Below are 12,683 nucleotides of genomic sequence, written 5' to 3' on the forward strand. Positions count from 1 at the left end.
AGGCGGGCTCCCCTCACGGCCGCTATAAGGCGGCGGCGGCGGCGGGGCCGCGCTCACTCGCCCGGGCAGCGCTGCCGGCAGGCCCCGAGGTAAGGGCGGCACCGGGGGAGCCCCGCCGGGGCTGCGGGACCCGTGGGGGCTCACAGTACGGCCGGCCCGGTCCCCCTGAGCGCTCGCAGCATGCCCCGGCTCCGTCGCGTCCCTCCGGGCTCGCAGTGGGTGGGGGGAGCCTCCTCTGCTTGCCCCCACCTGGATGTCCCGTGGAGGGAGGGTCTGGGGGAGCTCGGAGTGGCCGCCGCTGCCGTGTGGGTGCCCCTGCGTGCCCAGGTGCGATCCTCGGCTCCCTTCCTTCCCCTGCGGTGTTTCTTCAGCTCGGAGCTGCGGGAGAGTTTGAATGTGCCGGGCTCGGTCTCGCAAAGCCCCTTGCGGGCATGGGTGTCCTCTTGTGGTGGCCTGATGCTGGAGAGCCAGGGCACGGGAAGGGTGAAGCTGTGCGAGTGACAGCCGGCCCAAAAATCCTGACTTTTCCTGGCATGGCTCATCTCCCTCCGTTCGGGAAGGGCAGAGCCCACTTGCCCGCAGCCCTGAGCAGTCGGGAGGCAGGTCTGAGAGCGGGCAGGAGCGGGATGCTCTGGGAAGCTCCCCGAATTGTTGAGGGTTTGGACACTGCCGTGCCGCGATGGGCTGCCCTCCTGGGCAGGGATGCGGGTGCCCGATTAGTCTGTCACAGCCTGCAGCGGGCACTGGGCAGGAGGTGGCACGGGGAGGGTGCAATCCCGCAGGCTGCATCAGCTCCAGGGACAGCTCTGGGTATCTGGAGCAGGATTTTGGGTGCGCCTCCTCTCCTTCATGTCCTAACTCCCGTAAACTAGCAGCGGCTGGACCCGGCACATGTGCCTGCCAGGCGAAGAGGTGATGGCCTGCAGGAGTTTTGCCGTGTCGTGGCCAGAAATTACAGTCCCAGCTTCCTTCTGGAGTTTTTCGGATGCTGTGCTGTCTGCAGAGAGCGCTGAAGGTGTTTTTTTTTTAGGAGCACGGAGTGGCTTTATTGAGTTTGTCCGGTGGGTTCCCCCCGTACCTCCCAGCTAATCTGGGTGGGAGTCGGAGCTCAGGTTACAGCAGCTAATCCCAGGCTACAGCCCGGTTTGTGGGGCTGTAATCTGCGAGCACAGCCCTCCTCCCCGGCGGGACCTGGAGCCTGGGAGGCCGGCTGGGTTTCGGGTTTTTATTGCCGCGCTGGGGATGCGAAAGGCGCAGGCAGATGGATGCACGTGTGTGCAGCAGCCGTGCTTTCGGAGTGCAGGCGGGCTGGGATCGGGCTGAGCATCCTTCGTGCTCCCTAACATGCCCAGGGTGGCTCTGAGCCAGCAGCTGGGGTTGTGGTGGCCGTGGTGTCCCCAGCATTGGTGTGAGCCCCTCTTTTTGCTGCTGTGTTGCTGCCTCTCTGTTGGAATCTGACACCCCTCAGCCAGGTTTGAGTTTCTTCTCCGTGAGGTATGTGCTGGAGGCTTGCTGGTGCTGGGTGGTCACAATCCTGTCCTGAATTGGGGTCTTGGGGCATGGAGTGAGCCTGTTCCTCTTGTTTTAGACCATGTGCCTTTCCAGAGAAGCCCAGGCCCACCCGTGGTACTTCTGTGGGATGTTGGGAGTAGCTGGGTGTTCCTCCTGCTCTGCTCCCCTTGCTGCCCCCAAATACCAGCAGGAGCTGGTGGCCTGTGCCATGGAGCTGGAAGTTTCATGGCCCTTAGAGAGTTAGCTTTAATTGCTGCAGGATTATTTTGAGGCACAGGGACTTGGGGATGGTGCTGCTTCTCCCCATGCATGAGAGGCTTGGGAAGTGTTTGTGCTGGGGATGCAGTGGGACCCTGGGTGAGGTCTGGCAGGAGCTCCATCCCTGCAGCACCAGGGTGGTACTGGCAGCTCTAGGGGGACCTGAGGATCAGCCCTGCATGATGTGGGTTAAATCACTCTCTGCTTTCCTGAGATGAACACAGGATCGGCTAACGCAGGATTGAGAGCTGCCACTGTCTCAGCTCCCTCTTTAGCCAGTGTTTTAGCAAAATCCATGCTTAATTTGGTTTGAATCTCGGCTCCGTCTTTCATCAGGCCAGCAGGATGAAAGCCATAGGTCAGATCTCCTCACGGGGCCAATTTGGGCCTGTTTGTGGAGAGATTTGATCTCCCCTGAATGTGTGCATGGCCCCCCTCATTGTTAGTGCCACCAGCTTCCCCTCTGCTGGGACAATAGTGCCTTGAGTCCTCTCAGGTAATCTCCCTCCTTATCTCCCTTCTCTTCCGTAGCCTCTGTTCCTGACAGGCAGGAGGGTGAGAGCTTTGGGAAGAGCCAATTATGCAGATGGAGAAGAGGTGCTGTGTCAACCAAGGTCCCTTTTTGGGGAGAGGGAATGAGAAGAGGATATTCAACACATCCAAGCTCTTCCCTGTTTACCTGCCCTCTGTGCTCCTGGAAGCCCTACCAGGAGATCCTGGGATGGGGTGAGGGATGTTTGGAGATGCCCTGTTGCTCTCTGGTCACTTGGCCAGCCTGGCTTTGCCCCACGCTGGTCCCTCTCCTTCTGGGGCTGTGGTGATGGGGAAGAGCACGGTGACCATTGCTGGGGATGCTGGATGTGTGGGCTGGCTGACCTGATGGTCCAGCTCAGGATGGGAAGCCATGAGGGAACAAGGATCCATCCCTTGGAAACCCACGTCTGCAGCTTTATTTTGGCATGTCCCAGGCTGAGTTCTGTGCTCCAGATCTGAAGAGTGGTGGGCACAGGCCTGTGGCTGTGGGTGGTACCGAGGGTGCCAGGGAGGGGGGACAGCATTTTTATGCCTCCCCGAAAGCACAAGGGTAATTAGTAGCTCCTCTTGGGGTTTTGTGTGAGCCATTAAGGTCTGACTGGCTTTTTCTTTCTACTGGTGAGGAAGTTAACAAGTTGCTTTGTCCACTTGCCTGCAGGTTAGAAGAAAGCAGTAAAGAGGCAGCAAAAGTAGATTTAGAAAAGCAAAAGGGTGGGAAAGGAGGCAGTTGTGGAGCTAGCCATGATGGGGGAGTGTTTTGAAATCAAAGCACTCTTCTAAAAAGAAAACTTAAGCCCAGCAGATCTACTCAGCAGTCAAGCTCACAGGTTTTTTTCTTTTCTAAATGCTGTGTAGTAATTGTTAAATGCAGGGGATACTTTGTAAAATAGAATTCGAGGGAAGGTGGGAGGACAAAGCAGAATTTAAATTTGAGTTTGGATAGGGGTACAAAGCCCCTTAGTTCCCCATTTCTGCTTAATGCAGCTCTAGCTGAGCTTGACAAGATGCTGACCAGAGCCTGTGGTAAATGTTTTACGGTACCATGTATCAGCCAGATCAATTCTACTGTGCTTGAGGGAGTGCAGATAAAATGGCTTAAAGATTCCCCTGCTGAAAGCGATAGGGCCATCATTTATGCCGGAGGAGACAGATTTAGTTGCCTGACGTTTATTTGGCCACGGTATACTTTGCAGATTTCACACCCGGGGACGATAGCCAACCTGATGATGTCAGATGTGAGCTGGAAGAGAAGGAAAAATCACACAAACTCTGGTGCTGTTCCTCTTTTGTCACAGAGATGAGTTTTGCTCAGTGTCTTGGTTGTTTTACTCCAAGGAGGCTTTAATGGAAGGTGCCTGGCAAGAGCAGGATGTTGCTAGAGCGGCGCATCCCAGCATGACACTGCAGCAGAAATAGCTCCATAATTTACGTCATTTCTCTCAATCCTGTTTTGCCTTTAGGTCATTTGAAGTCCAAACTGAGCGACCATGAGCGCGCTTGACTTGACTTCCATCCTGGATTTCCTGGAGACGGCCAACTTGACGGAGATCAACTGGACGTGCAACAACGGCGAGTGCATCACGGTGGATGCAACAACATGCTCTGGCACGCTCAACAAGAGCGCCCTGCTCTACACCCTGTCCTTCTTCTACATCTTCATCTTCGTCATTGGCCTGGTGGCCAACTCGGTGGTGGTGTGGGTCAACCTCCAGGCCAAAATGACCGGCTATGAAACCCACCTGTACATCTTCAACCTGGCCATCGCCGACCTGTGCGTCGTGATCACCCTTCCTGTGTGGGTCGTCTCGCTCGTCCAGCACAACCAGTGGCACATGGGGGAAATCACGTGCAAGATAACTCACCTGATATTTTCCATCAACTTGTACAGCAGCATCTTCTTCCTGGCGTGCATGAGCGTAGACCGCTACCTCTCGGTTGCCTATTTCACCAGCTCCAGCAGCCGCAAGAAGAAGATCATCCGCCGCTGCATCTGCGTCCTGGTGTGGCTCCTGGCCTTCTCCGCGTCCCTCCCGGACACCTATTACCTCAAGACGGTCTCTTCCAACAACGAGACCTACTGCAGGCCCGTTTACCCCGAAGAGAGCTTCAAGGAGTGGTTGATTGGCATGGAGCTCATCTCCGTGGTGCTGGGCTTCCTCATCCCCTTTCCCATCATCACCGTGTTTTATTTCCTCCTGGCCAAGAGCATCTCCGCCTCCAGCGACCAGGAGCGGAAGAGCAACGGGAAGATCATCTTCTCCTACGTTGTGGTGTTCCTGGTGTGCTGGCTGCCCTACCACGTGGCCGTGCTGCTGGACATCTTCTACAGCCTTCACTTCATCCCCTTCAGCTGCCAGATGGAGAACTTCCTCTACGCCACCCTCCACATCACCCAGTGTTTCTCCCTCGTGCACTGCTGTGTCAACCCCATCCTGTACAGCTTCATCAACCGCAACTACAGATACGAGCTCATGAAAGCCTTTATTTTCAAGTACTCTGCCAAAACCGGCCTCACTAAACTCATCGATGCCTCCAGAGTGTCAGAAGCAGAATACTCAGCTCTGGAGCAAAATGCCAAATGACTGCAGCCCCAGAAAGAAACTTCCTTGACTCTCTGACCTGACGTGGTTTTTTTTTTTTTTTGTGTGTTATGGTTTGTTGTTAATTTTTTTTTTTTTAACCCCTTCCTTTCAATGTGCTTGTTATGAACGGGGCGTGAATTCCAGCCTACAAAAGAGAGAGGACAAAGTGTAATTTAAGAGTAGGATCAGTTGCAAAGTGGAAGTGGTACCAAAATGAAAACCTTTTCTCCTCCTAGCCCAGTGTGGACTCCTCAACAACGCTATGCAAATGGAAATGACTTCCTAGCAGACAAAGCCATTGTGTAGCATAGATAACATGGATAAGCTTCTCCTTCCACGTCTTGATTCCCTCTTGTCTCCTTGTATATGTTTATATATATAGTGTGTTGTATTTAAAAGCTCGAGACTTTATTTTCTGCCTCTTGGTGTACCTTATACAAGTGTATTTGAAAGTTAAATATATTTTTATCATGTATTTGAAGTATATTGCTGATGAGTGTATCCAGAGTGCTGTAGTCTGAGTGTTAGGTGGCCGTTTGGCTCCGAGAGGATGCTGATAAATAGGATGGAAATGATCTCTTGGGAGCATCCTCCCTGGCTGGCACACTTTATGGACCGTGGCTTTATGTGGTGTCACACCCACATGCTGGAGCATGAAATATATGTAGTGTAATATAGCTGCCATCATGTTAAAATTAACAGTATTGTCAGAGTCCTTAACTCCTACTCCCCTGCTTCACCAGGCTGTATCCTCCTGCACAGAGTGAGTGATCCTACTGCTGAGAGTTGTCTCTATTTGTAAGTTATTTTTGTAAAATAAAGATCTGAGAAAAAAAACCCAAACAAACCCGTGCCTACCAGTGGTTTGATTTGCCAGCCTTCTCCTCAGGAAAAAAAAAAAGCCAAAAAGGAGGAATCTCAAGCCCACCTTCTGTCCTTTGGTGCAAGAGCAGACAGGTCAGTCAGAGTTTTCCTGGTGTTTGGTGGCCAGAAAGAACTGTTGGAGGAATGGGAGATGGCACTGGAGCGTGGTGAGCAGGGAAGGGGTGGGAGGAGTGAGTCTGTGCTGGTGGGGAAGGTAAAACTGATGGATTTATAAGGTAAAAGCTGCTAGGAATGATGAAAAGCTGTGTTTGTAGCTTAGAAATAAACACAGGGAAGGAAAATACGGAAGTGTGCAGATGGAGGGGATATTTGGACTAATCCAGGTTCAAGCCTCTGGGGTTTTTGCTGGCCATGGAATTGGGGGGTTAGCTGTCCTGACAGCACTAAATCCCTTTTTATCTCTTCTTCCCTTTGTTGTGGATTTGCAGTGCCGTGGTGCCCGAGTGTGGGGCAGGATCCAGGCGCTGTGGGATGCCTGAAGTGGAGCCTTAAGCCAGCAAAGGACTTGAGTCACGGCCATGTTCACCTCAGGACAAGGTATTTAATGTCAAATCAGTGATGTCTCCCAGCCATGTTTGCTGCTCCACTTAAATTCCTGTTCAATCCAAGAATGCCCTCATCCTCCCTGTGATCCCAACAGCCAAACCATTTGGGAATGACTGTATTTTGTTTCTTTCTACATGTTCTATTGCTGCCTCCTCAAAGGTTGTCCTGCAGAAACAGATGTTAAGTCTGCCATCCCCTCCTTGTACTGCTGTTGCTAAAAAAGCACCAGTCCACTCCCAAATGGGGAGAAATCCCAAAAGGAAGAGGATTTCTGTTTGCAGAGAAGCTGTCAGGATGGAGTGCAGGTGCAGCTTTTTGTGCTGATGCTTCTTGTACACTGTGGGTATTTTGAGCTTCCTGTAAACCTCAAGATGCTGCTGAACTGCAGGGAAAGTTCTCCCTTGTGCTGACACTTGAAATTGGTTAATGCTGAGAAATTAATCCCCTGCTTTAGCTGGGCATTGCTCCTCTTCCCTCAGCATCCCTGTGTGCAGCTGTGTCCTCCCCAGAGGTGCTGGATACAGCTCTGGCACCCCACTCCTGTCCACCTGCGGGGTGCTGCTCATTTTAGAGCAGCAGAACTGTTTCAGTTCAGGTTCCCTCTCAGGCAATGGGCTGTTCTCACGTGCTGCTGCAGCTTTACACTGGCAGAAACTCACTGAATTTTTTTTTTTCCTTTCTCTCTGCAGTTTGGTATTCACAGAGTGGCGTCAGCCCTGCACATAGCCCGGGTGGTGCTGAGTGTTGGGGAGATCCTGCAGATCAGTGCTGCCTGAACCACACTGATAAAGTCTCCAGGCCTCTTCCTTGGGGAGGTGAATCGTGGTGTGATGGTGCCTTTTCCAAAAGCAGGGTCAGACACGGAGCAGGGAAAGGTCAGGACTGTGACCCTTGCTGTCAGTACTGTGCATGCATGGAACTTTTCCAGCTCCTTGATGGGAAAACCTGGAGCCTGAGGACTCACCTTGTCCCTTGAAAGGACAAGTGGAGCTGGGAGGCAGCACCCCCCACATCAGCAGTTTGGGAAGTGGGAACACTGTCCTCTACAAGGCTTGGCACTGCTGAGTGGCCCTGAGGTGGCTGTGACCCTGGGAAGGGGGGTGGGGGGCAGAGGATGGGAAATGGGTGGAGGGCAGAACAATGCAGGGGGAGGAGGGATGGAGTTGGTAATTGTTGTGTATTTCTCATTAGGACTTTGGTTTCATGCTAAAAATTCTCAAAAATCAAACTAGCAGAGGTGTAATAGCTTAAAAACTTGTCTGTGTTCTAGGAAGCTTTTCTCCTGTGTGATATGATGCCCCAGCTGGTGTTTACACTGAAACCAAAGTGTGGATCTGGACTCCTTGGAGAATGAAATGAGGGAATTTATCAGCAGATAGCAGGTGAGTGAGAGTAGGTGTCTTCTGTGATGTGACTGTGACTTAGAGTGATCGATGTGATGGCTGCTGTCACTTTGGCCAAACGTCCTGAGCCTGGAGCTTGGGGTGTTCAGGAAGAATTTCTTCATGGAAAAGGCTGTTAAGCATTGGAAGGGGCTGCCCAGGGGAGTGATGGAGTCCACATCCCTGGAGGTGTTGAAGGAAAGACTGGATGTGGCACTCGGTGCTCGGGGCTGGGTGACAAGGTGGGGATTAATCATAGATCGCTCTTGGCTGGAAAAGACCTCCCAGACCATCAAAATGATTCTGTGATTCTGCTTTATGAAGGATCCCTGCTTCTTTTTGTTGTGCTTGGGGATCTCTCTTGTTCCCCTGACAGCTACAGGTGTCCTTGGGGCTTCAGGTCCTATCTTTTCCAGGAGGTCAAATTCACTGTGTTAAGGCTTGGCTGGAAAAATGAGTACAAATCAAACATAATCCATAACCTGGAGCGAGTCCTCCTGCTTAACTCTTGGGCTTTCTGGTAAAGCATCTCCATGTGCCTCAGAGGCAGGCACTGAGCAAATAAAAATACATCTGCTCTGTGAGAAAGGCTTTATTTCACTTCTTCCATACAAAGTGCAGTGCTGCTTTATTGTTCCTTAAACACAGCTTTCCTTTTATGAGCCATAAATGATGATCAGGTGTAGCACAGTGACTTTAAATCAGCTCCTCTGGCATTATGCAGATAATGTACTGTAAGAAACACCCAACTGGTGCTAATTCATGGTTTCAGTGCTGCTGACTTTAGGTACTCTCCTTTCACGAGTTCACTGAGCATAAAAGCCAGTTAAAATTCCTAAGAAGCAAGGAATAACTCAGCTGTGAGCAATATTGAGGCACGTGGGGGTGGGGGCAGTGCTGCCAAAGCCCAGCTCTTAATTCTGTTTCTGAGAGTTTCTCCATGACAAGAGTGGAGCTGGTACACTAAAAAATGAAGGGCTGTGGGGTTGAGCAGGGTATGATGTGATGGGGGTGGGCTTCTGGGGGAATTGGTGTGTTCAGAGCCCAGGGTTTGCTTTTGGCCTCCTTTCTCCATCAGGATGTGTGGTTGAAGAGCATCTGAGCCAGAGTCTCCTCTGACTTACACCCTGGATTTACAGTAAGGTAATGCTGCAGATTTAAAAGGAGCTCTCTGGGATTTATAGGGCTTTTTATAAGCAGGATCAGGAATTTCAGCCATAATCCCGTGCAAATGTATGGGTGTGAGTGGCGACGTGTGCATCTGCATGGCTAATGCAGAGTAATACCCACATCCAGCCAGAACTGGGAGATGAAATCACAGCAGAGGATAACCATGGCAGCTTGCTCCCACAAAAGTACTTGCATTACAGGGTTATAATGGGATTCAAACCAGGCTCCCAAAGATCCTGGCCTGGATAAGCTAGCTGTAACTCTAAAACATGTGGCTGACTTTCCAACACCCACTGTCATGAGAAAAAACAGCCTCCTTCTACTTTGGTAGTTGCTGTTTGAAAGCAATTCTTCTTTTTTTTTTTTTTTTTTTTCCCTTTTTCCATAGAATTCTTGATCTCTTTGTTTTTATTGTGGGAAATACATGCAAGGCCTTAGCTAGAGAAAATACTGTAACTTCACAGTGCCAAGGAGATACCAACATTATGTGAATCCAGGGAGACCCCTCAATCCTAAAATACTGAGCAGGATGGCACTGGAGTGAGCGTCAGAGAAAGGCTTTTTGGGGTTTTTAACTTACTAAAAAGGTGCAAGAAAGCACTGGGAAACTAACCAGGCCCTCTGCAGATGATGCTTCTTGTCATCCTCTGGTTTGAAGCCAACTCTGATGATGGATGGTGCCTCTTGCCTTTAGGTTAAGGGGGGAAAAAAGCCCCTGAGCCCCTCTCGTGTTTGCTGTCTGTACAGTGCTATTTCCAGACTAAAGAAAAAGAGTTAAATTACATTTTAACAGAACAATACTGACAACAGCAAAGGTCAGGAAACTTTTACATAAGGTCACCCTATCGATTGCAGCAGTGAAAGGAGAGACATCAAATACTTGGCCATGAAAGGCTGAAAAGAAGTAAATTCAGCATGAGATATTGAAACCCAAGCCTCTTTCATATGTGGCAGAGCCTCTGACATAGCAGGTTTACTGTTCAAGCTGAGATATGTTGCCTTGCCAACATATATTCTGAGTTACCCAAGCAGATTTAATGTTTTTGCAGTGGTGACTTTTCCTTTTTTTGTTTTGGGGAGGGGGGAAAGCTTTTCTTTTTCTTTTCAAAAAAGAAAAAAATTGTTGCAGAAGATTTCAAACCTACCTAGGAAATGACCTTAATCAATTTAGTTCCACCGATGAGTATGAAAACTCGTATCTTTCTTTTTTTGCTCTCTCTGAACATTGTCTTGCCTGCATTGAGCGGGGTGACCGAGTCACAGCTTGAGAGAAAATTGTGTTTTGTTTGTTGTTTTGTTGTGGGGTTTTTTTTTTTAATCCATCCAAGTGGCAGCTCTGTTTTGTCCAAAAGGATTGACGTGACTGACAAGTGTTTTGAATTTCTAAGCTCCGAGGTCTCCAAATGCATGAAAAGCGAATGACACACACATAAAAATGTAAATCTTTGGAAAACAAGCACCAACTACACAAAAAACATAACAATTCTGCAAAAGGGTGACAGATGCTGCATTCATTCTGGTCTTCTTTTTTTTTTTTTCCTTTTTTTTCCCCTTTTTAATAAGCCAGTGTTTCTGGGCCACCTACAGGCACATTTGTGTCTCCTGCAGGAGGGAATTGGGATGCACAATAAGGCAAAGTCATGGTTGTGCATCAGGGTGGGTCTTTCTGCAGCTCCCATCACCACCAGCTCGCCAGGATCCGTCTCCATCAGCTCCATGTCCATTGGGGTGACTCCCTGGATCCTGATCCAGCAGGCACAGACACTCCAATGTCCTCATTATCTGGGGCTTGGGCTGTGGGAGTCCCAGGGCAGTGAAGCAGGACTGTGCCTCCCACCTTGTGCATCCCTGAGAGCGTTGTCCAAATGCTCCTGGAGCTCTGGCAGCCTCGGGGCTGTGCCCATTTCCTCTGGAATTAGGAAGAATCTGTTCCCAATATCCAGCCTGACCCTCCTCTGATACAGCTCCATGGCATTCTCTCCTGTCAGTGGTCACCAGAGTGACCAGAAGGTGTGAGAAGGAAGGAAAGGGACATTTCTGGCCTCCCAAGCAGCAAGCTGGCTTCTCCCTTCTTCCAGGCATCCCATCACAGCCTTGTTGTCCCTCACTGTCCTGGGCAAAGGCTGCTTGGCTCAGAATTATCCATGACCACCATATGGAGTTACTCTAGAGAGCGTTTTAACCAATTTTGCCTGCTGGTAATATATCTGAGTCCAGACCACCTGAATGCAGGATGTGCCTCCACAGAGCAGCCCAGGAGCTCTCTGTGGCATGGCCCTGCTCCCTCCTGGCTCTCTTTTCCCTTGTGGCAGGATGAAAGATGTGGGATTCACTGCGTGGAGGAGGCTGGGACCTTGATGACACAATCTGGAGCTCTTGTCCCCAACTCAGCCACCCTGTTCCAGGGCTGGCTGGAATCTGGAGGTCGTGCCTTTGGTGGGTGGCAGTTTTCTAAAGAGGAGTGGTGGTGGGGAGAGAGGTTTTCTTCCCGATTCCCATCCTGTCTGGCCTGGTGAATGCCACGTTTTGGTTGAGGGGTTTGAGAGAGCAAGGGAAGCAGTCATTTGGAAAGTCTGATCCCACGGCTTCCCCTCAGTTCAGCTCCAGTGCTTCCTCATGGCTGCTTTATGGGAGAGGCAGAGGAGAATCCATACCTTCCATCCATAAAACAGCTGAGTGTTTTGGATTCCTGCTTCCAGGAGAGAATAGCCCTCATTGTACTCCTGGAGAATAAAATAGGAGAGGGAGAGAGGGAGACTCTTCCCTGTGCACGTTCCGGCTCCCTTGGCTGAGAGGCAGCTTTGCTCACCCACGTTTGATTCTTGGCATTATTTGAAGCTTTCTAAACCTTGCCTGAGTTGTGTCTGTCTGTGGAACAAATGCCAGGCATTCTTTGCTCAATCTAATTATGGGATGAGGGTGATGGAGCTTGGGAGATCCCTGGGAAAGGATGGAAAGTGGATTTTTCCATCAGCAGCCCTTGTAGTTTGCTGTCTTCCCTGGGCACCATCTCAGCTCTGCACCTGGTGATCTCTTGGCCCTGCTTCTGCCAAAGATACTTCAGGATGAAAGCCTGGATTTCAGGCTGGAAGCTCCCAGACAGGTGAACACCCTGTGTGTCTGAGAGGGGTGACTGCTTGGCTCAGCCCCTGGAAGTCTGGATGCAAACCTGAAGTGCATTAAACCTTTTCCAAGAGCGGAGAGTGGGGGATGTTCACACTTTGAAAAGCTTTCTGAGCTTTCCAGTGTCTGCTGCTTCCAGTCAGGCTGGAATCCAAAAGTGCAAAGGCCCGTGAAAGTGATTAATAAGGGACAAAAAGCAGACCCTGAGACAGGTTCAGCTCCACAGCAATTCTGAAATCGTGGGCTTGCAGCAGTCTCATGCTTTCCTCAGGTAGGTTTGCTCTTGGAGAGCTGGAAATCCATTTTTCACACTGCATTCACTTCTAGGTGGTGTTTGTGTAAGAGTTGGGAATGGCTCCAGGTGTAAAATTTCCAGTGTCTGCTGGCATCCGTGCCTTACACTCCTTTATGTGTCCAGAAGGTCTGATCCAGGCAGTTTGGGGAAGTGAAGGGGATTTATTGCAGGCTGGGTAAGTGCTCCTGTACACGTGGCCCTCTCCCTGAGCTTCCCATAGATCTGGTGGCAGCCTCTTTCCCCTGATTCAGTGAGAAATTCCCAGACACCTCTCAGCCTGGATTTCTTCCTGGCAGTTTCTTGAGTCCCCTGTGCTCTGTGGGACCACAGCTTGTTGCCTGTTGGGAAGGAGAGGCTGTTCCCCATTTGTGCCAAGGAATGTCTACGCAGGAAAAC

The 12,683-nt window shown here is 50.5% G+C and overlaps 1 protein-coding gene across 2 annotated transcripts in view; it reads left to right on the top strand.

Moving 5' to 3' along the window:
* The window catches only part of ACKR3 (atypical chemokine receptor 3), a 41,315-nt gene extending 35,582 nt beyond the window's left edge, over nt 1–5,733 (top strand). Inside the window, exons 1-2 of one of the 2 annotated variants that reach the window (XM_015634935.1) lie at nt 31–89; nt 3,765–5,733. In XM_015634935.1, coding sequence (XP_015490421.1) covers nt 3,792–4,886 — 1,095 coding nt within the window. In that variant the 5' untranslated portion in view covers nt 31–89; nt 3,765–3,791 and the 3' untranslated portion in view covers nt 4,887–5,733. Of the gene's footprint in view, nt 1–30; nt 90–3,764 lie in introns of those variants that run through there. The other variant, XM_015634936.2, reaches the window with a different exon arrangement.
* Nucleotides 5,734–12,683: the final 6,950 nt, after the last annotated feature.

This window comes from Parus major, chromosome 7 (assembly GCF_001522545.3).
Source record: "Parus major isolate Abel chromosome 7, Parus_major1.1, whole genome shotgun sequence".
Classification (NCBI taxonomy): Eukaryota; Metazoa; Chordata; class Aves; order Passeriformes; family Paridae; genus Parus; species Parus major.